The 27,110-nt window shown below is 50.0% G+C and overlaps 1 protein-coding gene across 11 annotated transcripts in view; it reads left to right on the plus strand.

Moving 5' to 3' along the window:
• vav2 (vav 2 guanine nucleotide exchange factor) overlaps positions 1-27,110 on the plus strand; it is a 112,735-nt gene that overhangs the window by 55,728 nt on the left and 29,897 nt on the right. For all 11 annotated transcript variants that reach the window (XM_027004191.3, XM_027004192.3, XM_027004195.3 and 8 more), the window contains exons 3-4: positions 19,668-19,726; positions 27,008-27,076. In XM_027004191.3, coding sequence (XP_026859992.2) covers positions 19,668-19,726; positions 27,008-27,076 — 128 coding nt within the window. The remainder of the gene's footprint in view (positions 1-19,667; positions 19,727-27,007; positions 27,077-27,110) is intronic.

The following is a 27,110-nucleotide window of genomic DNA, read 5'->3' on the forward strand; positions in this document are numbered from 1 at the left end:
TGCTCATGCATGCATGGGGAAACTGATTATACAAACACTGCAGCCTTCTGGGAATTATTATTATTTTTTTCTGCTGAAGAAAGTTAACACTGACAGTCCTGACAGTGAGCTATTAGAGCGCATGGTATTTTATTTGCGTAATAAATAAAAAAAAACAAGCATAAATATGAGGTGTGTTTGCAGTTTGTTTCGTCTGATTTGAGCGAGCAAACGCGCAAGTGCTCAGCCAGGGGTGGACAGGAGCGTAGCGTGTGGGGCGATCCTCACGTTACCTTCTGCCTTGTTCCATGGGAATGTTGTCTCGTCATGCTGTGAGTGGGAAGCGTGAGTCACACACCAAGATCCCTGACACACAGACACAGCATGGGGTGCCGAATCACGGCATTATGGCTTACGGTCACACACGCAAGCGAGACAAACTCGTCGGTCCCCCGAGGTGAAAGTAAGCCGTAACATCTCGATGGTGGTGGGAGCCGCTCCGCTTTCCGAGATGATCGGGGCTGACCGTGACATGGACTGCGTGGCCTGGACGGCAAAGGGCTGAGAGCTTCTCGGAGATACGACAGCTGATCGACCCTGACCATTCCCGTCACCGGGTGGGGGGGTGTAAGGTAGATGAGGAGCGCTTGAACACGATCTCATCTTAGCCTCACTCTTTGACCCCCACGCATCCTGTGCTAAGCTGAGGCTTAGTGTCAGCCCGGCTTCTGGTCCCACGGTAGGGTGCGAGGTATCAGGAGTGTGATGATTTTGGAATATGAATGTTGAGAAGTTCTAGTCATCTGTTGTTGAAAGATTTGTCTGGGAGGCCTTGGGAAAGGTTGCCACCTACCCAGTGTTCACCACAAGAGCTGTGCTATACAGTGGCTGTGCTATACAGTGGCTGTGCTATACAGTGGCGAATGCTGTGTTGTCATTAAAATGGCACACACAGCAATTGTGATGTGATATGATATGCCTATAATAAAAAAAGTGACCAACCCCCAACGTTACGTGATTTGATGACTCATGGCAGTCCAATTTAAACGCCCTTATCTGGAATGTCCGAGATTGTTCCAAATGCTCACAAAAAAAGGCCATCATTGTGGTTTTCATTACCAAAAACTATATTACGCAGTTTTAGTGCATTTTAAGGCTGACAGCAGAGTAACTCCACCTCTCACTGCTGTCTCCTTTTATAGCTCTGAGAAGGTCCAAGTAGGCATGAACCAGTGCTAGTAGACAAACAAACACCCCCTGTTGGGTTTGTTTAGTCCTGCTGTTATCAGGGCCACGGCCCTCGTCCCCGGCATCCCCACCAGCCTGCAGGGCCAGTGAGTGTCTCTGCCATCCGTCCCCACTAGCGGGCAGGGCAGGCCAGGCCAGGCCAGGCCATGTGTGGCCCTGGGCTATCTGGGCCACAGTGAAAGGCCATTGTGGTCTCGTTGGCCCACAGACAATAGTGATGTGCATGTGCTCCTCCCTTGGACATATGCTGCAGTCAAATGCAGGTCAAGGACAAAACGTGAACACACAAGTCTCTGCCATCGATGAGCCGCAAGCAAAAACGCCCAGTGGAAGTTAACGAGCCGCGCGTTTTTCCTGATGCTTGCTTTGTCCTCCTTCTCCCGAGAGAAGATGCATTCGAAACCATTACACCAGATTTTTGCCTGTTTTGGCTGACACTCTGCAGTAATTTCCTTTCCCCAGGAGCGAGATTGCTGCGTGGATGAGTCACCTGCTGTCGGTTACCCAAACAAATCCATCAGGCCGGCACAGCTGGCCACGGACGCGTCCGCCTGCGGAGCTCAGTCGCACCGAGCGCGTTCGCCCAGGTTTCGAGAATAAAGACCCGTTCCACTCAGCTCGAGTGATCAGTCCCCATCTGTTTAGTGCTTGTTTTTGTCCTCTTAACAACACAGCGCGGAAGATCACGGCTGCAAGAAATGATGGTGCAAAAGAGAGAAGAGAACACTCATTTCTGCTTCTCGTTTGTGGATTGTCTGCTGGAAGTGTTAATTTGTGGGGCGTGTTATTGTTGGTGGACTGGTCGTCTGTCACGGAGGCTGCCCGTAGTGAGGGGTGGCGGTGCCGAACCTGGACCCCTGGCGTCGCACCCTCCTGGCTCCAGTGTGCAGCAAATGGGGATGGGGGGCAAATCAGGGGTCAGAACCATTACGAGCTGACAGTCCCCTCCCCCGCTCCGCAGGGGCTGTTTGATCACTTTGATTTGTTCAAACAGAATAGGTCTTTCTGTGTTTACCGAGCTTGGCCCGCCCCTTGCTCCACGGGTGGGCCCTCTCAGTGTACTTTTCATTTATTTTTAATGGAGCCCCGCCAAGGCATCGGCCCCGGTCGCTGCCCTGCGATGCTTGTGCCAGAGCTGGGCCTGGGCCCTGACTAAGAGGGGCCCAGACCCTCCTGGGGGGCTACGACAGGGCTCCATAGGGCTGGAAGTGACAGGGCAGAGGGGCAGAGAGTTGTGGGGAGAGGCTAGAGACTAGAATGTTTAGGGCTGGAGGGGTCTCACACACACACACACACACACACACACACACACACACCCATATGTATGTCTTCTGTTCCAGCGTGCAGCCACTGGGACTATGGCCACCCAGTGCTGACAAATGTGTGTGTGTGTGTGTGTGTGTGTGACAGCACACATATTACAGCTCATTTAGTGTTCTATTGATATATGGGTGTGTTGTATGCTCAACAGCAATATTTGCAGTTTTTGACATATATATACTGTAGACATGCAAGTATGCATGCACATGCACGCGAATTTTCATAAACACTGCAGTATGCAGTATATGTGTGTGATGTGAATAGTCTGCACACACACTCATTGGTGTTCCACTCTGGCCTGTGAAGGAAAACCTAGTGGGTTCGGTCTGCAGAAACCCCGCTCTGCCCCTGCCTCAGGCCAAGCCCCTCAAGAGTCACTCAAGCGCCACTCGAAACTAGGCCACGCCCCCATTCCCTGCGGTCACTGCTGCACTGGTACTCCCTGTAAGCGTTTCACTTCTCTGAGAAGGCACCACACTCTATAAACAGCACATGCCTTGGATTCCAGTCAGAATCTGGAGATGAATCTTCTGACAGCATAAGCGCATGCATGTCTGGAATAAAGCTTGAAGTTGTTTTCCATATTGCGATCCGTTGATTGTTGGGAGAATCAAAATAAATTCCAAAAACTACGGGATTCCGTCTGGACGGAATCGTTTTACACACCGACAGAGTAAGAACAGAAAAGCTGCTGCCATTTATTGCACAAAGTTATTAAATAATACTCGTGTTGAGTTTTGGTGAGCTGTTTATCCAGATCAACAGATTTGATGTTTTGTTGTGAACAGTTGCATTTAAAAAAGTAATAATAATAATTAAATTAATAATTTCAGCTTTGCCTGAGAGAGCTGCCGTCATCTTCTTTTTATGGCAGACATAATCTTCTGCTGAGTATAAACGGTTAGCAATTTTGAAACCTGAAGTATTGCAGTGGTGCTATGAGCAGATAATCATGTTCTGGGTAGTTCATCATTGCTTCATTTAATAAGGGCGTTTGGTTCTCTCCTCTTTAGCAAAACTGTATTAATAAATTTGCTGGAGCGTCTGAGACAGAGGAGGGAGAATGGCTTCATGAATGAATAAACCCTTGGCAAAAGATTAATGGCGTAATCAAATGTGGCGGATCTCGTCTTTGCAGGGAATTTTTAACATTGTATTCCTACAATGTTTCTCGCAGAGATTAAACTCTCCCATCGCCCATAATCCCCTTCAGACTGAGAGGAGCTGCATTTGTCCCGCTCACCCCGGGATATGACGAGGTGTGGAGAGGGTTGCATGTGGTCAAAGCACGCAACCTTGCCCCTAGGTGTCCCGCGACTGAGCTGACCCTCGCACCGAGTTATGTGCGGTTTGGGAGACCGCCGAGCTGCGGTGTCTCGCGCTTCTGGCAAGTGATGGGGAGCGGTGGGGGGGCCCGGCCCGGCCCGTCTGACCCTGCGACTGTCAACCTCCGAGCCGCAAGGGAAGCGGCCGCGTGAGAACGGCAGAGCTGAAGGAAGCTATGGGACGCAGTGTGAAGGAAATGTCAGAGGGAATGAAGTGAAGTGGTGTAAAATGCAGCCCCAGGAAGGGGAGAGAGAGAGAGAGTGTGTGTGTGTGTGTGTGTGTGTGTGTGTGTGTGTGTGTGTGTGTGTGTGTGTGTGTGTGTGTGTGTGTGTGTGGGCAGGCCAGGGGTGCTGATGGCACACAGACAGCTGTGGCAAAACCATGAAGTGGGTCCAATGTTTTCTTTCCCCCTCTGGGCTCCAGGCTGATTTTTATGAAATTCTAATTGAAAGGAGAGGCACAGCGCCCTGCTCCTCTGTAGCCATGGTTACAAAAGAGTGGAGAAATTCTACGCCAAGCAAAGCCTTGGACTGGGCTGCTTTGTGGCGCTCTTCCTTCTACAGCCGTGTCCTGCCGGTCCCTGCATGGGCTGCGCCGCGCGCTCAAGCCGCACAATTGCCCACAATTCTCAAAGCTCCTCTAAATGGCGCGAGCACAACATCGTCTCTGACCTGTACGTTAGTGGAGCCACGCACGTCCATCCAGCCCGTGCTGGCCCTTTTAAACTGCCCCCCCCCCGCCGGCTGTAGGGTTAAATGAGACCTGACATTTCTCGCGTGTCCGGCACTGCGGCAGGGCGGCGGTCCCGGCCTGGGTCCTGCTCCGTCTCCCACACGCTTTGACAGAATCCCATTTCTTCCAGAGGTCTTTTCCTGATCTGGATACAGAGGTGCAATTTCCACAGGTGCATGAAACACAAGCAGCTGCTGACTTATTTTTCTTAACCAGAAAAAAAAACAAGAAAGAAGGAAAAAGTAATTTATCCAGCATATAGGTCAGCGATCCGGAAACTCTTAATATTTCTTTTATGTTCAGCCCCATCTGGTACCTCCTACAGCGGTGATCTCTGTCTCTCTCTCTCTCTCTCTCTGTCTCTCTCTCTCTCTCTCTCTCTCTCTCCCTTCCATTCTTTCTTACTGTCTTTTATTCTTAGAACCATTTAGTTTATGCTAATGTTAACATTAATAATATAAAGGGGTAAATCTGTGAGGTTTATAATTGTGTGTTGCTGTCACTGCCTAAATCCTAACTAAAAACCTTGTGACAACGTTCGTAAGTTTTAAACAGTAAGAGTTTCACTACCTCTCCGCTGAGCTGGTCTAACACACCTTTTGTTCAGTGACCTTCTGCTCTGCCAAGAGTATTTACCTGTTCCCCGCGCCAAACGTCCCCCTGTGTCTGCATTCTTTACCTCACAACTGAGGCGAGAGCGAGCGAGAGATGTCAGAAGTTAAACCAAATTCACTGGACCAGGAGGGACAAAAGAAAGGGAAATGCATTAAGTTAATGGAACTCTCTCGCTCTCTCGCTCCCTCGCTCCATCTCTCCCTCTCTCCATTCACCCCACACACAGTGATATTAGACTAATTGCCTCACCATCCCACTAATGCAAAGCTACCTACACCAAGTACGCGCGTTTCAAAAGGGAAATCAATTCCTCCGGTGGCTCCGCTCTTTTGCTGGCTCCGTCCGGCACCATTGCTGACGGCCACTGAATGGATCTGTTGGGACAAAGCTTTCTAATCCTGAAAGAGTTTGCAGAAAACACACGCACAGTCCATATCGGAAATCATCGCATGTACGCCAGACACCCCAGCGAACATGTTCTCGTGACGTGACATGGCCGTTCAGCTATGCAGAGGGGTTGGGAACACTGGAGAGCGTTTGCTCTTTGACCCAGGTGGATGGGATCCAGCCTCAGGTCCTCCTAGCTCGGATGTCTGGCTTAGCAAGGTCGACTGAGGTCGGTTGGGTGATGACGGAATATAGACCCTTCTCCTCCGTGTTTCTCTGGTGCAGATGAGTTCTCGTCTCTTCGTGAGCCATTCCGTGGTGCCGGGAGACTGGAGCTCCAGAGTCTGGAAATAACGCACGCGCTGAGGCATAGCACGAAGGCACTCCTCTGGGTTCTCCAGCGATTCCTGGCACAAGGGGGGAAATATGTGTCAAGAACAGACAGCTGTGAACGATGATGGGATAAGAGCTGTTTAGCATCACTCTCTCACCTCCCAAATCTTTCAGGCAGCACAAGTCGTCAGAGGCTCAGGGCTCCTCGGTGCCAGAAGAAGCCATGGTTTTGTTTTGTTTTTCCCTACTCCCTCTGCTGTGTCGTGGCCGAACACAGATGGCTTTGCGTCAGGCTGCCGGTCTCCGCCTTCTGACGTGCGTCCGGGGGGCGCCTCACCCCCACCCCCCTGAGCTCCTGGGCTCCACGTTGCCCAGCATGCTGGCCCACATCACCTGCCACTCCGTCTGCCTTGGCCAGATCGACGCTCCACGCTTAAAGGCGTCAGGTGGCTGTTGCGTTATGGACCGGCACCCTGACTCAAGACAGCTGGTGTGCCATATCCGTGGGAAGACGCTTCCACTGGCCACTGGTGTCATCGGTTCTTTCTCCGAATGTCCTAAAGCTGTGTTTTGGTCCATGCTAAGTGGCTGGATGGGTGCAGGGTATGTTTTGGCAGCATGCTGCTGCCAGGATTCACACAGTCTCCCCCCCTTTAAATATGCAAGAGGGGAACTGTTCATAGGCACACATGGTAAACAGTGCTCATAACCCACTCATGCTGTAAGCACTGAAGGGCAGCTGATAGGCTGATCCCAACTGGCTGAAAATGCCAGCCAGTACCCTGCTCACCTTGCACAACTTCAAACCTCATAGCTGATACTGGCATCAACTCTGTGTTTTTTGTTTGTTTGTTTGAATGAATGCTGTCTGTACATGTGCATGCGTGTGTGTGTGTGTGTGTGTCTTTTAAGCCCCTAGAGACTTCTAGAGTAGATTCATAGATTCATGTTTGGTAGAGCTGATTTTTTTTGAGTAGAGCTTAATAATGGCGATGTGTTGACAGCCTGGCATAAATGCAGCACATATGCCGAGTGGCAGAGCTGGTGTTGCCGGCCGCGCGAGTATGCCAACTCGCAGCGCGAGAGCTGTACCCTCCCTATCACTGATGTCATTGGCCTAGGAGTCACCTCGCCCACCAATCACCCGTTCTAATTGATATGCAGAAAGACGACGGCAAGAATGAAGCTTGTGGAAATGACAGTGTTCCTGGGAACGTTCACAGAGAAACGCAGAACCTTGACCGAGAGGTCGGCGTGAGACGCGCAGCCCCGCCGGCCTCTCCCCACGCTGAACGGTTTAGGAGGTGCAGCGTTGGTGATTCTGTGGGTGTGGTATTTGGGGGGGGGGGGGGGGGAGCAGTAGAACACACCAGGTTGGGAGAGAAGGGGAGGGGACACAGAGCCCCGCTACCAGCTTTACTGGAGATTTACTGTTTTGTTTTTCTTTGCAGTGAACATGCAGTCTGCCGAGGACAAGCCGTTGGAAAGGGAAAATGGAGCAGTAATTTAAACTGATAAACTGATGTGACAGTTGCAGTGTGTGTGAGGGGGGGGGGGGGGTTCCGTGTTTCCGTGTTTCCATGTTTCCGTGTTTCCTTTGGACTGATATGGAGGTCAGCATAGTCCTGAGATGAAAGAGACATCTCACCGATATTAAAAGCACCTGTCAAGCTGCCTGGTATCAGCAGGAACGGGCCCAGCGAAATGACAGGCCACTGTCCCCAACATATCTTCAGGCTTAAAGCCCCGGGACAGGATATTGTTTGTATGTGTGTGCGCGTGCTTGTTTGTATGGGGGGGGACTTTGTGTGTGTTTTTCTCAGAAAGAAATAAGACAGCATCCTGGCATTTCTATGAAACATGCCTATCTTGACTAAACTGCAAGCAGATGGTAGTTTAATTGGAATGTTGTGAGTTTTGCAAATCCTCCAGATATGAATGGCACGCGCTGCCTGGAGCTAAACCTGAGTCATTGCGTCCGCGAGCAGATCTCAGGCTTTGCTTAAGGTCAGAGAACTTCTAAAAGGTTTTGTAACTCATCGATGCCTTTCATGTAGGCTTTCTTTGTTGTTGCTGATAAACCTTATAATTAGTAAATAATTCCTGAGTTTGGGCTGCTGATATTCTGAGCTTAAGGTGAGGAGTAATATGAATTATGGAACATGCATTGCAGATATGTCCTCCTGCAGTAAACTGATTAAGGCCTCGTTGCACTCAGTGGTGCAGCAGTGGTGTCTAAAGCACTTCTACAGAGAGAGCGAGAGAGAGAATTACACACCCAGAGTCAGATCGGAGGAGGGCGTGGAGAGAGGACAACCCACGCTGTTCCTAATATGATTGCCCGCTCTGGAAAGAGAGGTACCGTCAGACACTAACGCTGGACGGGTCAGCCCTGTCTCATTCTGCCGCTCAGCAACCGACAGCTTAATGGATTTTCTTAGGCCGAAGACGCAGGAAACAGACAGCAGCCAGGGCAGTGAATGGCCGCAGGTTAGCGTGTGGCGTCCTCCGGATGTGAGGAGCGAGGCATACTCTGAGCTCTGTGTTTCCGCAGCCCCATGAGCCCTTTTCACACCTTTCTCTGTGTAGGGGATGCGCTGGTGGCGGCTTTAGACGTTTTGATCAAGATTTATCGCGGTTTTAAACAGCAGCTGTAATGGCTCTCGGTGTGTGTCTGTGTGGGTGAGTGTGGGTGTGTGTGAGTGTGGGTGTATGTGCGTGCGTGTGTATGTGTGTGCGTGTGTGTGTGTGGGAGGGGAGTCTCTGGCTGGATGCTGGATGTTCCTGGACCTTTGATGAGCTGGGATAGAGGATCCCTGCAGGCTGTGTAATCAGCCTGGCCCCTCATTAAGCTCTGCAGAGGCACGGGAGCCCAGAGACGAGGTGTCAGGAGGGCAGTCCCAGGGGGGCTGAAAGTGTGGATAATGAAGTAACTGCATGCATCCGGGCCTTGCTCACGGTGCACGCATGAGCCGCAAGCTTCTCCACATCAGGGCTTCGCATGAGAACCCGCTCTCTCCCGGTCCTGGCAGGCAGGCAGTCAGTCGGGGCCTTTTTAGACACACACACACAGTCATACACACACTTATTTTGAAGCGTAGCTTTCTGTTACTTCTGGGATTAACAGGTTCTCCCTGACAATGACTGGCACCCTGGTCGGCTTATGTAAGGGGGGAGCCATTATTTTTGTCCGTCTTGAAACGGAAGAATAAGGGATTTAGGCCTGCGGCATCAGTCTGGGAAAGACTGTTTTCCTGGACTGGCTGGTAATTGTGCTGTGCTCGGCCTGGCCGGGTAACGGGAGGAGTGGCACAGTAAACACAGCACCTCCTCCCCGGGCACACCGCCCTCTCGCTGTTTGATTGGCCCTTCCCTTTAGGCGTGCCAATTACTTTTAATCCGGACTTTTTTCATGCTCAGCCTTCCCCGGCGGAACGCTGTTTGTCGGAGCCGATGTGGAAAGCGCGTGAAGAGTGCGGCATGATTCTTGGGCAGCGCTTTTGTTATTCCGTAAGCCGGCACTTGCATAATTGTTTCTGACGCAGTCGTCTGAATCCAGGCCGGGTGTTGTGAAATTAGAGCTCTGTTGTTATTTTCCTGGGAGAGGCGGGGCAGCACGCCGTTAAAGGTGGAGCCGCTCCCGAGGTGTGGATGGACGTAGAGGCCTACCGTGTAGCGTCTTCTCCACAGTGATTTTTGGACATAAAGCCTAGGCACAGGTTTCTTGGAATGGTCTGTCTAGACACGTTCACTGCCAGGGGAATCATCCATCAGTGAGATCCAGGACAGTTTTGTGTGTGTGTGTGTGTGTGTGTGTGTGTGTGTGTGTGTGTGTGTGTGTGTGAGAGAGAGAGAAAGGTGGACAGGCTTCAGCAGACTACAGTGACAGAGATGAGTGTAGGTGATTTATGCCCCTGAGCTGAGACTGATGATGGACTCACTATAGAATTCTGCCCCTATCATAAACACACTCTTTCTTCTAAGTTCTCCCAGCGAGTTGTGGGGGGTGGATGGTTGTGCATGTGCATGCGTGCACATTCTGTGACAGCTGCATTTTTCAACTACTTTCAGTCCTGTGTGTGTTTATGGAAGTGGCATTTGTACATTAATCATGTAATGCTTACAGTAGCGTTCTCTGAAGGAAATCCGTCCACGTTTATGCCGTAAGGGTGAATATATCGCCTTCCCACAATAAAACAAGGCTCCTGTTGAATATGGAACTCACTTTGCCAGGCAGCGGTAATTATGACATGGGGGGACACTGTTTTGCTGTTTGTACTGCGTGTTTGAGTGACGGGCTCGATTATCTGCCTCATGAGAGAGAATTATTAACCACCAAGGCCCGGGTCCAGAAACTTTGATCCCCCCCCCCCCCCCACCGTGTTTGCATGCATTATTCCGGGTGCATTTGGATGCCAGCAGGTCATATATTTTTGTGTGACCAGTTTCCCCAGCACAGACCAGTAAGATGAAAATAAGAAAGAGGGGTGGCAATCCCCCCCGTGCGTGTGTGTGTGTGTGTGTGTGTGTGTGTGTGTGTATCTACTCTGTCATAACATCACATGATGTCTGCCCATCTTGAAAGGTTATCTGCTGCAAAACTAATATCTAACAACATCATGTGACAGTGTATTTCTTTACTGCATGCATAGGGAAGCCACTACAGGTGTCTGTCTCTCTCTCTCTCTCTCTCTCTCTCTCTCTCTCGCTCTCTCTCCAATTCTTTAATGCTGCTCATAACCAGAGCATAGGGATTGTTGGGGGGGATTATAAAATGATTTTGAATGTCACGCTTTACTTTCCCACAGCTCCTTTTAGTGCGCGTGCACGTACACAGACGCATATACACACACACTTTGTTCCTCAGTTTCTCTTACAAGCCTCTGGTGCTCAGAAACCTTTCTACTGAAATCTCACCTGTCCAGTAATGCTAACAAATACATTTTGTGTGTGTGTGTAAGTATCATGAGTATTGAGTCCTGTCAGTGTTGAGCCTGGTCAGTATCTTTAGTCTTGAATTGTAGTCTTGGAGATTAAAGGTGAAGGTCTGCATCTGTAACTTGGTGTTTTATGTGCGTGTGCTTGGCCTAAAGGAGAGACAGGCTGGAGTGTGACGTTGGGGTCTGGATTTTATAGGCATCTCTCACTCACTCTCTCTCTCTCCCTCTCTTTCTCACTCTCCCTCTCTTTCTCACTCTCTCTCTCTCTCTCTCCCTCTCTCACTCCCTCTCTCTCTCCCTCTCTTTCTCATTCACTCACTCTCTCCCTCTCTCTTTCTCACTCCCTCTCTCTTTCTCACTCTCTCTCTCCCTCTTTCTTTCTCCTCCATTCTCCCATTTTCTCTTTCCTTCTATGTCTCCACTGGTCCCATTGCTGTATTTGTGACTATTATTGAGGTCTTTGCTCTTTGTCATGTTTTTGTGTTTCTTTTAGGGATCTGACTGATGTGAGATGAGTTGTCCCACACTTTTTATTGCAGGTCTTCTGTAAATGGAACAGCTATTTTGTTTAGAAAGTACTGACGGGAGCAAATATTATCACTGCAATTGAATTAGCCAGTACATTAATATGTTAATCATACATACGTCACTCATCACACACGACTGAATATTTGGCCTTTGTGAGCCATGCCCTCTCTTCATGGTCTCTCTCTGGTGTTGTCCCATTGGTTGTTTGGTCCTGTTGTGTCTCGTGACACTGCCCTCAGGTGTCTGTCAGCTGTGTGGTCGTCATGGCGACATGGTGCAGTGGGGTAGGGCCAAAGAGCCTAATGGAAGTGCTTTGTCCTGTTGTCACTTTAATAGTCACCATTGAGACCCCCTGCAGGCCTTAATCTGGCCTACAGTGTACGCACATATACACACACACACGCACACATATACGCACACACACGCACAGAATATATATACGGCAGAGAGATGGAGGACATGAGCAAATAAAGACAGAGTGAGAGAATTTATTGCATTTATCTTCTCTCTCTCGCGCGCGCACACACACTCGCACCCATTTGTAAATCCTAGGACATAGCCACTCACGCGCCTGGTCTAATGTATTTCATGGTGCATGTGACATTTTACATGTATTAACACCAACTGCTTTTAAATAGGGCCAATATGTTTAATGCGTTCTTTGCAGGGACACTGATGTAATGTTGAAACCGCTCCCAAAGACGCGATGTTATGAATGTTTATTATCTATATGACAGATGCCGGGTGTAAAAAAAAAAAAGGTGATTTTAATGTGAACTGTCCCCACAGCAAAGCACTTGATGATAAATACAAGCTGGCAGTATGTCGTGGATTGTAATGGAGTCTGTGCTGACAGTGAACTGTGCTCTTACAGTGAAGAGCTCTCTAGCTGGCATGCTTACTCACTCACTCGCTCTACCTTTCTCGTGTTCTCTTTTTTCGTCGTCACTTACTAAATGTAACGTCAGGTCATTATCTTCAGTCAGTTTCCTTCGGTTCATTCAGGCACTGCAAGACGGACCAGTGAGAGAGAAGAATCCAATTATTCTGAGTTGGCGAGAACCGGCAGCTGCTACATCTGTGTCTGGTTCAGACGGATAAACTTTGGTCTCCGTGTTTCCCTTGACGGGTTGGGGGAGCAGAGGCTGGAGTCCCCGGGGGATTAGGCAGGCACAAGAATGCCCCAGTCAGACCCATTTCCCTCTAATCTCCTCCAGCACAGGGCCAGGGGCTCATGGGCCACGCCCCGTCCAGCGCTGGGGCTGTCCTCGCATGCCGAGCCCAGTCTCACCGCGGTCTGCCCGGTCTCTGCGGCGTGCGCACATGTGAACCCGCACCGGGGGACTGGTGTTGAGGCGTGTCAGAGAGCAGCAGTCACCACTCACCTGGGGCGAGTCAGAATGCTGCCTCTTAAAACAAATAAGCTCCACCCCCCTGCTGTCTTCAGACGCAGGAACTAGAAAGCAGAGTCTGCCTGGCGATGGAGGGAAGGCGGCGTTCATACTGTATCATTGTCACATAATCTCTTTTAAATTTTTGGATTCTTGCGCGCACACAGTCAGGGCACCTCTCCCTCTGCTCTGGTCTCCTAGCGACCCTGCTGCTTGCCAAACAAGAGCGTCATCCTTTACCCACACAAACAGCCATGCACCAAATGCTTGTGTTATGCTGTTGGCCTTCTCTCTGCCTGACCCCCCTCTCTCTCTGTCTCTATAGTCCCGGCCTGGTTGGAGAACTCGCCATGTCTCTCTAATCCCGGCCTGGTTGGAGAATCGGATTCTGGTTGGCTCCCTCCTTTTCTGCCTTGCAGCGTGTTTCAACCAAGGACAGGTTTCGCTGGCCCAGTTTTCTCCAACCGCTCTAGCAAATACGAAGCATCTCCGTAAACGCACCAGAGTGTTGTCTGCAGCTCACTGCGCTCTGTGGCACGAGGAGAGACGCTAGCCAAACGCACCTCTCATTTGCGCTCAGCACGAGACCAACAAACCAGGCACCTTGTTTTGGTTAGACTCGAATTCTTTTTTTTTTTTTGGGCAATCCAGTTCTCTTGAGAGTGTGAACAATACAGGACTGGTTCAGCAACAGAACACAACCGTTCAGTAAATCATTGCTTATGAATTTGTTCCGGGAGCAGTATACAAACTTAAATATATATTTTACTGTAAACAGTTTGAGATCAGCACTTTAAAATTTTGAAATGATTATAAAAAAAAATAAAACACCTGAAAAAGTGTCAATGATGACGAATCATCCATTGCCCAGTTTGTAGGTGTGGTGTGATGGTCTCAAGAACACCTGTGCTTGGGGACCCACGAGCATCGGCAATCCCCCACATCTTTTCCAAGCGAGCAAATGCTGCCCGAGGGGACAAAACAATGGTTTGAGAGTCCAAGCGCTTCCAACCCCACCCGCAAGGACTGGCTTAAAAACGTGTGCGTGTGCTGCTCTGGGCAACGATCGCCTGTCAACCACGTCCTGCTGGTCACGCGACCTCTTAGCAAAGCAGCCGAAATAAAGACACATTCGCCATGACATTTAAAAGGGGCCGGCATCGATCCGGCCGTGCCTTTCACTCGCGACGCCGCGCGTCGCTCTCTGGAAAAGGCTGGTCGTAGTTCTCCACCTTGAGCGCGGCGCGCACCGCGGCTTATCGCTGTGACGGGCAGAGCTTGTGACGGGCGCGTAAAAACATTTCGTTGCACGATGTTGCAGCTTGGAGGGAGGCATGTGCACGGCTGTCTTAACAACGTGAAGTTCAGTGTCAGCAGAGGCTCGCTGTGCTGGCAGGATCAGGTGGGATCAAGCGAACCCTTTCATAGTGGCCTGCGGCCTACAAAAACACCCATTTCCCCCACTTCCATTGTTCTTAAGGACCATACAAGCCTTTCATCTGATAGAGGCTGGTGTAATGACTGTCCAGTGCACCGTTTGCCCTCATTTGTGCAGACGCTTTTGTCTGGGTGTGCATATTTGAATGCCACGCGCTATGAGCTGTATTTATTCAGCTGGGGGTTTTTTTCCCTTCGTTTGTGTGCTTGTAGAATTTTTGTCAGAAATGTGTTCCATGCGTGATATTGCTGCCTGTCAGTCACATATTTAATGCCCACATGTCTGCATTATGCAGTATAGGTTACTCTTTCGCTTGCTCGCGCTCGTTCTCTCTCTCTCTCTCTCTCTCTCTCTCTCTCTCTCTCTCTCTCGCGCTTGCTCTCTCACTCTGTCTGTCTGTCTGTCTGTCTCTCTCACACACACACACACACACACACACACACACACACACACACACACACACACACACATCCTGTCCATCATGTGACGTGTCACTCTTCCGGGACAGCCATGGCCCTTGGTTCGTGGGTGTGCAAGGGCTATTTGTCCAAAGGAAATCTGCCATCTTCGTTTGCCCTCCAGGCTGGAGCAGGAGGAACCGGGAGATGGCCGGACAGACTGGCCTTCCGCTTGTCCTGCTGTTATCCCTCTCAGAAAATAGCATTGTGTAATCTTGTTGTCGACCTCTGTCTGAACTCTCACCCTGAGACACAGAGACCCTTTACGTCCAGAGAGATGGAGAACAGCATTTCAGTGTTAAAGAGAGAGAGAGAGAGACAGGCAGGCAAGCAGGCAGAAAGAGAAACAGAGAGACATACACAGAGACACTGAAATACGCAGGGAGAGAAAAAAAAACCCCACTGTCACCCCCCTCCCCCACTCCTCCCTAGTATGTGAGCACTTCCTGTTTTGCTTTGTGTAAATACAGTGGTGTAATATTCCTCATTGTCTGTCTAAGCTGCTTGTTACACACGCAGCTGTTAAAATTGCTATCTTTCCTTCTTTCTCACTCTGTCTCTCATGTTATGTTTTTATTTGCTTATGCACGGCTGACGGAGAGAGGCATTCTGTGGGGACTCTTACGCGCAGCACACACCTTTTGATCCGTGTATTTAAGCTGAAGTCGTTGGCAGCGTGCGTGCCTCCACCCTCTAACATCTCTCCAGACGCAACCCTCTTAGCCAGGAGGGCGTGCGGCGCGACCCCTGCGAGCACCTCCGCATCTCATTGGCCCATTGTTGCAGGATTTCGAGGCATGTTCGTCCACTGGCGAGGGAGCAGTGCTTGTGGAGAGACCCAGCCTGTCCCTACCACTGGGAGGATCTCCTGTTTGGTTTGGGAGAGAGAGAGAGAGAGAGAGAGAGAGAGAGAGAGAGAGTAGTGCATCTCCCGGGCACCAGCCAGTGCCAGGACATCCCGCTGTCTTTCCCTTTTCAAGAACACACCCTAATAAAAAGCTGCTTAATCCTTATCTAATCATCTGTTTACTATGTAGTTATTATATGTGCATGAATAAATGCCATCATATTATTTATTCAACAGTCTAGATGGCAGCGGGTGGAGCGCATATTAAATGTAGAGAAATGTTTACATTCTTGCATGTTAATGACAGCTGTGCACACTAAGGAGGACTGGGCTTATGCGTGGAAGAAATTCACAGTCACACATGACTTATTAAGAAAGGCGACGAGGAGACTGAACAGAGGCGAGTATTTCTGAGCATTTCAGTCTCACTGGGCAGATCCTCATAATAGGCTCGATTCCTTTATTGTGATTTGCTATATGCGAACATCATTGGGATTGCCACTCAATTTCTGTACAATCTGAGTAAACAGCAATAGAAATGGGAAAAAAAAAACGATACAAAATATGAAAATATATAGAATGTGTTGCAGCTGAGTGCAATAGAAATAGAAATACACCACTGAAAAATTGCACATATGCCCGAGTGTTGAGGCAGTGTTATTAATTACTTGTAATAGTGGTAATAAATAGGACTCTGTTGTATGAAAAAATAAAAATCTGTATGTATATATAGCAGCGACAGAGTGACAGGAGTGTATGAGTGTATGAGTAAGGAGCAGTGGTCGAAAGGTGTGTGTGCTGGGTGTGTGAGTGACCCAGGACTCAGTCAGTCACTGCTGGTGTTCACTAGTGTTCTGCTCGCATATGTCTCTTGGGTAGAAGTTGTTTCTTAAATCTGTTTGTCCGTGATGGACCTGAAACCTCTCCCAGAGGGCAGCGGATCAAATGGATGATGTCCTGGGTGTGGAGGGACTTTGAGGTTGCTAGCTGCTTTGACGGGGCAGTGAGAGCCGGAAAGGTCGTCCGAGGTGGGCAGTGAACAGCCAGTGAGCTGGGCAGTGTCCATGACCCTCTGAAGAGCTCTCCTGTCCGCTGCCGAGGAGTGGGCTCCCCACATCCAGATGCAGGACGTCGGCATCCTGACGAGTCCCCTAAGTCTTGTTGACCATTTTGGTGGCGTTGACTGTCCAGGAGAGAACTTCCGGGATGTGCGTGCCCGGAAACCTGAAGGCAGGGACTCTTTCTACACTGTTCCCATTGATGTAAAGCAGGTCAGGGTCTACACTGTTTGCTGAAGTCAACTATGATTTTCTTTAATAATTAGTAATAGTAGCATTTATGAATTCCTTTAAAACAATTACATAATTATTAAGAACCATGGCCAAAGACGTTGTCTTTGGGTCCATTTTTAGAAAACGTTGCCGCACGTTCAGGGAGAGCTGTGTGGATCTCAGGACACGTGTCCTGAATTCAGCTTCAGGTCTGGCTTCTTTACATGTTTTCTTCCCTAAATGTGGTCGACAGCTTTGAAGAGGTTTGACAGCGCAGGGCTCGTCACTTCTCTGACAGGGTAGCAGAGAGACTGGGAGAAAGATCACACATCTCTCCTCTGATCACTGTGAAGGCCATGTAATATCATTCTGTGAGTTAGTTATGCTCACAGGACCTCAGAATAGTAATGGAGTCTGCCTATACCACCTGGTCCCTCAAGCATATATCCTGTGTTGTCCTGTACCGAGGGACTGAACTGGGCTTTTGTGGGGGGGGCAGAAACACCTGTGGACATGCTGTGGTGTCTCTGGTGTGTCTGCTGTATCTCTGGTTTGCTCTCTGGTGTGTCAGAACTTAATCCGTTGTCTCTGATGTGACCACACTTGTTTCAGGTGTGTCCACACCAGGGACGTCTGATAATCCAATGCACCTGCGGCTCTTTGGAGAAGGTTTAGCTGAAGTTGCCAGTGTCGATGGGCCAGGCATTTCAGCATAACCGACAACCTCCCATACTGCATAGAATCAAGGCAATTAAATGCATTTAAAACCTCTCCAGTCAGCTCACCTAACCTGTCTCAGTGTTTGTCTCACTGCAAGATGCTTCATTCAATTAAATTATTATTTTTTTTTTTAATATTTATTTAATTTTAGAAGTCTGGTAGGTAATTTTGTAGGAGCTTTGCACTTCATATTGCCATCTGTCCCAGCGTTCACCCCAACGCCCCCAACACTCTCATCCTTTGTGCGTCGGGTCTTCCTGGCTCAGACGTTCATTTGGAGCGCGTGAGCATGGTTCTTCCAGCACGCGCTCCACTTTTCACCACGGCTCTTTGATCGAGTTTAATTTGTCAGCGTCATGGTATGTAATTAAATGTTGTAGCGTGCACTGTATTGTACAGGCTGCAGTGCTCAGCTTAGTGGCGCGTCGTACGGTTTTATCATACGGTGAGTTATTGCCGGCTGTATATCTGGGTAATTAAGGTGTCGTAATGAATATTTGGCATGGCGCCCATGTCGCCTGCAGCCACGGTGGTGCAGCGTTCTGTGCTCTGTGCACATGTGTGTCCCCCATAAAGAAGGTATTTTATTTATCATCCTCCTTGCCTCTCCTCTTTTATGTCCCTGTTCCCCGTGTGTCGTCATGTACTCTGCCCGTAGCCCTTGACATTATAGTCCGTGCCACACCCGCTCTGCTCCTCATCCTCGCCATCCTCCTCCCTCCTCTGGACGCTTCTCTCTTGCTCCCGCGCACTCCTCGTTTCCTCTGGGTCTCTCATCGAGTTTGACGGGGCGTTTGCACGAGGCGGCAGAGGCCGCGTGCCCTCTTCCGGCTTTGCCTGGTCGAATGAGCGCATAATCAATAGTTGGGGGGGGGGGGGGATTTGACGTGACCCAAGGGATGACTGATAAAGCGCGGAGCAGGAGCGAGGGATGAGAGTGATTGAATGGGAGAAAGAGGTATGAGCACACGGAGGTGCGGTAGAGATGGAGAGAAAGAAAGGGTGCATGACTCTGGTTTATTACTCAGACGGGTGCACTCGGTGTCACTATATGAGGCTTCATTAATATTTATGCCCGTTAGCCGGTGGCGCACAGGGAGGCGAGACAGCAGGCTGACAAACAGCCGCGTGACGGAGAGAAGTGCAGTAGCACAGAGGAATGCGGCGTTATTGATCCTGCAGGCTCCTCCCCTCCCGGGCCGAGGGGGCGTGGCCCAAGGCACGGGCCACGTCACTGTAGAGGGTAGAGTCGAGTGCGTCTGATCTGTATGGAGCTTTTTCATTCCTTCCTTCTTTCTTTTCGTTCAACAGACATTCGGGCAAACCGCACAAGGTCCAGGTGTTGGGGACATGTACTGCATCTTTGATACCAAGCTCTTATCTTGAACATCCTGAATAGAGTACACCGCATGTCTGTAAGCCGGGCGCAAAGCTTAAGGCGTCTGCGCTCGGAGAGACACTCCAGATCGCCCCTGTTACTCACCATTTGTGGACTGACCTTCATGGCAGGAGAAGCACTAAGCGTGTGTACGTAGCCATGCAGAAACGGCACACACCTGTTTAGCGATCTGGGGAGCTCCGGTGTGTAAACACAACACGCACACAAACCCGCCCGCGCGCGCGCACACGTAGCCTTTGACAGCTGGCGTCTCCATTAAAACACGCCTATAAGTATGAAATGAGGCACGACAAAAGTATCTCCAGCGTTACATGTTTGTAATTTGTGTGTGGGTGGGTGTGTGTGGGTGTGTGTGTGTGTGTGTGTGTGGGTGTGTGTGTGCATGCGTGCGATCCTACATTAGGCTCCCAGGACCCTCTAGCACATCATCTGGAAGCCCCCACAACATCCACCAATAAGCCCACTCGCATGTGACTCATGGCTGACATTAAATTAGTTTAAATACTGCATGTGTTTCCCCCTTACCCACCAAGCAGCGGAGCTGGGAGCTGCTCACTTCCCAGTCTGTGCTAGCTGATTTGGCACGCGTGGCTTCCCATCTTGCCCATGACCGGACCGCTGTCCTCCGCGGCCGAGCCTTGCGCTGCCCGCTGGGATGCCCGCTATCCTCCGTGTCCGGCGCCGCATGCCGTGTGAAGGCCGTGCAACTAACCCACGTCTTCTCCCTTTCTGCAGGTGATCTCCGCCCTCTCCAGAATCTCTCACCACAGCATCGTCCAGATCAAAGGCATCAGGTAATCCTCCGCCTCCCGTGGTGCCCCAGGCTTGGCCTCGCGTGGCATGCTCATAACCCATCTCCAAACTCCGCTGCCCCTTTTACGCGGGCTCCTCCCAGAACCGTTCTCCAGAAGTCGTCCGTCTCCGGCAGCAGCACGCGGGTCCGAGCTGTGCACGGGCTTTGTCGTGGCTGCGAGGCTTTATAAGCCCCTGAGGACTCTTTCCTCCCCCAGGCTGGACTCACCCCACACTGGATGCACCACCTTGGCTCCATACATAAACCTAAATGCTTTCATCCAGTAGGGTAATGAACTGATGGAGCAGCCCATTAAGACCTCAGTCGCAGGGGAGTGCCCAGTTGCACAAAACATGCCTGAGTCACCGTCCATTCCCAGCAGACCCGGAGCAGCAGAGGGGCGGCCAAAATACTGCTTGTTTGTTTACCGGCAACCAGGACCCCATCTGGGTGCCGGGCTGGGGAAGTAGAAGCGTGGGTCATATTTGGTGGTTTTTGCAGGAGCGCAAGTCCAGCTGGACTGCGCGGCCTGTGAATCTCGTCCTGATGTAATAACAGGAAAGGCATGGAAGGGGCCTGCTAGGGAATGCTGGGAACACTGTGTCTGTGACTAATGTAAGTCAAATCTGCACTACCCAGTGTCTGCACTACCCACTACCCCTGCCTGTACTTTTAAGAGCTCCGGGAGCACTCTTTGATTCAGGGAACCCTTGTCATTTCCCGCTCGGCCCGGGAGGCCGGAGAAAGGCCGCTTTGTGTCCTCCCTCGGAGAGGCGTGTCTCAGGGGCCCCACGCTTTTCTGGGCATGCTGCTTCAGCGCCTTCCGCTGGGTCGGAGCCTGTGGCCTGGCCTGACCCTCCGGGTTTATTTGGGGCTCTGAAAGATCCTGTGTACTTCCAAAGTTTTCCTGATGGGAGTCTCTTTCTCCATTCTGCTGCATCCCATTGAGTAAGCTGTGAGTCACACTAGTTCTAAGACATTATTGTGTGTGTGTGTGTAAATATATATATATATATATATATATATATATATATATATATATATATATATATATATATATATATATATATATATATATAATCAAATAAAATTTATTTATTTATTTTTTAATTTTGTTGCCCTAACTTATGAAGCATAGTGTAGAGACTCCATAAATCGGTATTAATGCAAGAGGATGCATTTCTAATTCCACCCCATAGCAGGGTTCAAAGGTCACCACTTTGCTCAGACATGCACATGACCCATGCGCAGAGGGCGAGGGGAGCGAAGCAGTGCGGTAATCCGAGCCGATTAAATTCCTCCTGCCGTACGTTTTTTTTGACGGCGCGCACGTGGTAGATTGTTAAGGCCTCATCCAAACGACCCTTAAATACACTCGTGTCAATAGTCTGCAGTCGTTAAGTTAGAGCTGCTGCATCATTAGTTTGCAGGCTTGTTAATTGTTAAGTCCATTGATTCCGCCGGAGGGGGGGGGCCTCGCTATAACACTGACCAGGCCTTTGATGACGGCTCGTGTAACAGTTTACTGTGGCCTGCGTGGTATGCATCTCTTCAACCCTGAAAAGCCTCTTCCTCTGGGCTTTCCTGTTCACAGAGCTCACATCGCTGAGTGGAACAAAAATAGCTTTCTCGATTAAAGTAGGTTACTTTGAGGCAGGCCACAGTGTATCATCTCTTTTAGATTGTTTTATATAAAAACTGTGTCAGTTGTTTGAGGGCACACCCACTGCAGGGGAACCTGCTGCAGTTATGAACACTGTGTCTCATGGAATTATACGGCCATGCGTACATTTAAATTGTATTGTATTAAGTTAAATGGGGGAGAGAGAAGAATCAGTTCATTTGTGTTCGTGTGTTTGTGACTTACTTGTTTCATATAACACAGGTGTCATTGTGTTAATGTGTGTGTATAGAGTTACATCACATCAGAAGCAGAAGAGGAGCATGTTACAAATTAATTAAAATCCTTGCACTGTTTTGGTATTGATTTTAAAATTCTAATGTGAGCAGAGAAAATCCCCCCAGAAGATGAAAAAAATCCCTCATTTTCTGTCCTCCTCTCTTCTGTGTGTTTCTCCATCTGCGCTCACTCTCCCTTGCTGTGTCTCGCTACACTGAGACATTACACTCGTGTATTACACTCAGAGTGCTGCATGCTCACACTTCTACACTCATAATGTCTGCTTAGTGCCTTCTCTGGATTTGCATGCCAAGCCTGTATAGCTGCACGCACTCATGCCTTTCATTTGTTATGCATGCACACAAACACACATGCATAAGTTTATGGACCATTTCATCCATTAAGAAAAAAAAAAAAGACTTCTGCACGTGAATCAGCTTAGAGTTGCCCATAAGTGTGTTTGTTAAATGTCAACAGCAAAGCACCAGCCCTGCCATTCTGGGGGTCTGTCAGATGTTTGCGTCATAGACCCCACAGCCTGAGTAGAGATCAGACAGAAAGCACCATGTCCTGGAGAAATCGGTGCTCTTCGGTGATCTTGGTCAGGCCTCGGGGCGTCAGATAGCCCTCACTGCTAACACACTGCCTTCCCTGAAGAGATCTGATGGAGGTTCACTCTGCTGTCCCAAGTGCTATAGATTTGGGCTGTGATGGACGTGGCAGTCTAAAAGGGCTTTATCTCCGAGAGCCAGTGGAAGACGGGATCGGTGCTCAGCTGTGATGGAGCAGATACCCCAGACTCCTCTCTCATTTATCCAGCCTGTGGCAGATACCCCGGATACCCCAGGCTCCGCTCTCGTTTATCCTCTTTCCTTTTATCCTCTTTTTTGTCTTCTTTAATTCCAATGAGGTCTCAAGTGAAGTTAGCGTGCCTCGTTTGCAGGTCATTTGTCATTCCCAAAGTATTAGTGTCTTAAACATTTTGGAAACCATGGTTGTTTCTGGCCTCTTCCTGATTTGAGGCCACTTCTGTGCTCCTGCTTCAGTTGTTAACAAAGTGCTGGAGCTGCTCCTTAATGGCGTCAGCGTGATGTGCAGAATCCGGTTTGCTTCTCAGCCACAGCTGCTTATTAACCAAGAATACAGCCAGACTGCCTCTACCCCTGCTGTCCTCCTGGAGTCAGCCTCATCTACCCCTCCTGGAGTCAGCCTCATCTACCCCTCCTGGAGTGAGCCTCAGCCACCTCTACCTCTCCTCTTGGAGTCAGCCTCATCTACCCCTCCTCTCCTCCTGGGATCAGCCTCAGCCACCTCTACCTCTCTGCCTGGGGTCAGCCTCAGCCTCATCTACCTCTCCTCTCCTCCTGGGGTCAGCCTCAGCCACCTCTACCTCTCTGCCTGGGGTCAGCCTCAGCCTCATCTACCTCTCCTCTCCTCCTGGGGTCAGCCTCAGCCACCTCTATCTCTCTGCCTGGGGTCAGCCTCAGCCTCATCTACCTCTCCTCTCCTCCTGGGGTCAGCCTCAGCCACCTCTACCTCTCTGCCTGGGGTCAGCCTCAGCCTCATCTACCTCTCCTCTCCTCCTGGGGTCAGCCTCAGCCACCTCTACCTCTCTGCCTGGGGTCAGCCTCAGCCTCATCTACCTCTCCTCTCCTCCTGGGGTCAGCCTCAGCCACCTCTACCTCTCTGCCTGGGGTCAGCCTCAGCCTCATCTACCTCTCCTCTCCTCCTGGGGTCAGCCTCAGCCTCATCTACCTCTCCTCTCCTCCTGGGGTCAGCCTCAGCCACCTCTACCTCTCTGCCTGGGGTCAGCCTCAGCCTCATCTACCTCTCTGCCTGGGGTCAGCCTCAGCCTCATCTACCTCTCCTCTCCTCCTGGGGTCAGCCTCAGCCACCTCTACCTCTCTGCCTGGGGTCAGCCTCAGCCTCATCTACCTCTCCTCTCCTCCTGGGGTCAGCCTCAGCCTCATCTACCTCTCCTCTCCTCCTGGGGTCAGCCTCAGCCTCATCTACCTCTCCTCTACTCCTGCTCGGTTCCCTCTCTGATAAGCTCCTGTGTTTCAGCAGATTACTGTCTGACAGCTTTTTAAAAAAAGTCAATATTTTCACACCTTTGCTGAGAGTCTGATGGAGGAATCTCAGGAAGAAATGCCCTGAGTGTTGGACAAGCAAGAAGTGTGAGACGGTGAGAACAGTGAGAGAGAGAGAGAGAGAGAGAGACGGATGAGATAAGAGGAACGAGGAGTGTAGAGAGATCTGAAAGGAGGTGACTTTTGCGTAGCCTGCCGCTCATTATACAGATTTATTACTCGCTCCTGACCTCGGCGCTTTAACTCTGCTGATACTAATTGCTAATTGCACGTATTGTGCACCACAAACAGGTCAAAAAAAGACCACATCATGAATTAATCAAATATGCTCTCTGCTCTCTACTCACAGCACACAAGCCACTGAATTCATCAGTGTGGAAAGAGGACGCTTCCCCACTCGTGGGGACGCTCAGCCAAAGATGCCATTTTAATCTTCCTGAATTGAATCTCTTTCTGTGTGTGTGTGTGTGTGTGTGTGTGCATTTATTTGTTTGTTTGTTTGTGTGTGTGTGCACGTCTGTGTTTTCAAGGCAGCTTATGTTCACTCCAATGTGCAATTATGAAGTCCATCCCCAAAGTCTTTCAATTATTCTGAGCTCTTCCGGAATGGTGCCGTCTGAACACGGCAAATATCTGTTTCCAGGAGATAAAACACAGGGATGGTTTTAAGGTTGGACATGAATGGAACTGGACTGAGACTGATGTGCCTACCAAGTCTAATTATACCTTCCATGAGTATGATGCATTTCGAGCTGTCACGCCGATCTCCAATGGTATCAAAATCATCAGTGTAAGCAATGTTAAATTCAGGAGACAGCTCAGCGTGTGTGTGGGCGTGGGTGTGTGTGTGTTGTGTGTTTTGTGTTTTGAGTCTTGTTGCCTGTGTGAGTGTATGTTATCAGTGGGGCTTGCTGTGGGGGTGCATGACAGCATGCCCAGGTGTGTGTGTGTGTGTGTGTGTGTGTGTGTGAGAACAGATGGTGGGTGGCTGTTTTGGGCAGAGCGGCAGATCGCTGTGGAAGATGACATTGACTGATGGAAGCGGCACCAAATGCGCTCTGCGTGCTCTCTAAAAACGAATAAACACGTTTTGGCAGCACCTAACCTTCTCTGAGGTGGACCCCTTTGTTCACGGCTTTTCTCATTAGGCGTGGAGTGTGCGAGAGAACGGATCCTTTCCTCCTATCTCAGGAGGGCGTCTCGTGGAACAGAGAGGCAGGAGAGGTTGAGGACTCTCCGCCGAACACTTGGACGGACACCGCCTCTCTCCGCGGCCGTCTCGCTCGGAACCAATCACGTCCCACTCACCCCCAATGTGTCTGTGGCGCTGAAGGTGACTGGAGTCAAACCTGCACCGTGAATGTCTCGCTCGCTTAATTACAGAGGCATAAGAAATCTATTCCTCCTGTAACCTGGTAACCCTTCAGCAGGCACGGGGGGCTTTGGCCGGTCGTTAGGGCTGCCCCCTTTATAACCGTCTCAGACCGAATGGAATACGGATGAGTTCAGAAGTGGAGCTCAGTAGTTTCTGCACAGCGGAGGGCGTCAGGACTGTGCGTGTGATGCAGCATGTGGTCTACAGCTGCTTTCAAATTTGCCCATTTGTCTTATGAATATCGTTATGAAATGGAGGCGAGCGCGTTCGCCTACATGGAGTCTCCATACCTGTTTACCCTGCAGCTTCCGCGCTTTGGGTCACCGGGTCGCCTTTGACCAAAAGCGAAGTCCGTTTTTGTGCAGTTTGGTATGAAGATGATTCGGTTTGAGTGACAACGCTCTCCTTCAGTTATTTATTCATGCACTGCAACGGTAATTATAAACCAATTTGGAGGTCGTATTATTCAACGTAATAGGTGTACTCAGAATGATAATAATACGTTTGATTAGAAAATGTGGTCTGTAGTCAGAAGTGAATGCGGATGTGCACCACTTTGTGTGTGTGTGTGTGTGTGTGTTTGCCTTGTTGCATGAAAAAAGTATAGCCAGAAATATACCCTGGGGGTTCACACGCACATGCGTGCACGCGCACCCGCAAACACACACACACACCCGTTCCTACACAGACACGCACTATAGCTGCTCCATCAACGTGTGTTTTCAGTCTTCCTGCCTGTGTGACAGTGTGACTGGTGCTGAAAGCCCACCTCTCTGGACGCATTCCTTCCCTCTAGGGGGAGGGTCAGCGTGTGTGTGTGTGTGTGTGTGTGTGTGTGTGTGTGTGTGTGTGTGTGTGTGTGTGTACACAGGGAATTACATTGCATGCTAGCATGTTTACATGTGTTTCTGATGCATGCACATGCCTCTGTCAGTAGCCACTGATGCAGCTCTGCTTTGATGGTGTGTTCAGGTGGAGGGTAGGTGGAGTTTCAAGAAGGCTGCTCCTTCACTCTCCTGTCTTGTCTTCCTTCCTCCCTACGGCAGCACTCCCACAGACAAGGATTGTGTAGTTAAAGCTGAGGTGATGGGTGTCTGTCAGCGCAATGCGTAGTTTCCTGGAAAGAAAGAGTTTAACGTTGGCAGGCTCTGCTTATTCAGTGGAGGGTAGCGCTCTGCACAGACCTCCATAGCACAGCACGGCAGGCTTTACACACACACACACACACACACACACACACACACACACACACACACACACACCCACGCACTGCACTGTATGCATGCTCGCCTACAGTGCATTACATACACTCCATTGCTGAGCACACTGATGTGACACTCGCACAGCTTGCATCTTGTGCCCTTTAATTCCAAGCTGGTGTTCGGCTCGTGCTCGGAGAGAGAGAGAGAGAGAGAGAGAGAGAGAGAGAGAGAGGGAGAGAGGGAGAGAGAGGGAGAGACCTGATGACCTCTCAGGAGGACAGGGCCTGAGGCAAACCACACCTTGACTAGATCAAATGCTGCATTCCAGTACACATATGAGTATTAGTGAGCACTATCGTTATTTTCTGTGTGGGAGGAACTTCTGGAGAACGGTGCTTTTGACCCGTGCCCTCTGAAAGGAGGCCTGGGCACATGTCTCCGAGCCTCTGTCGGAGGAGGTCGTGTCATTCGCTCCTGCCGCAGTCCTTTCTGTGTGTGTGGAATTCTGTTCAGAATCAGATAAATGTCTTTGAAACATCTGTCTCATTGTTGCAGGTGTCAATCATAAGGGAGATGGGGGACTCATAAATAAAGCAACCTGCTGAATTATGGATGGGGTGGAGTGAGGCTGGCACACTGACTGATGGATGTGCTCGCCTTCTGCCTGTGTGTGAGGGCTAATATTACCGCTCGCTCTCTCTCTCGCTCTGTCCAGGCCTTTTCCATCAGAGGACACAGCTCTCAATGAAGATGACGTCTACCGAAGCCTGGAGGAGCTGGCGGAGTAAGTGTCATCCCTCACCTTTTTCTCCCTGGAC

Source organism: Electrophorus electricus, chromosome 8 (genome assembly GCF_041902795.1).
Source record: "Electrophorus electricus isolate QZ-2024a chromosome 8, ASM4190279v1, whole genome shotgun sequence".
Classification (NCBI taxonomy): Eukaryota; Metazoa; Chordata; class Actinopteri; order Gymnotiformes; family Gymnotidae; genus Electrophorus; species Electrophorus electricus.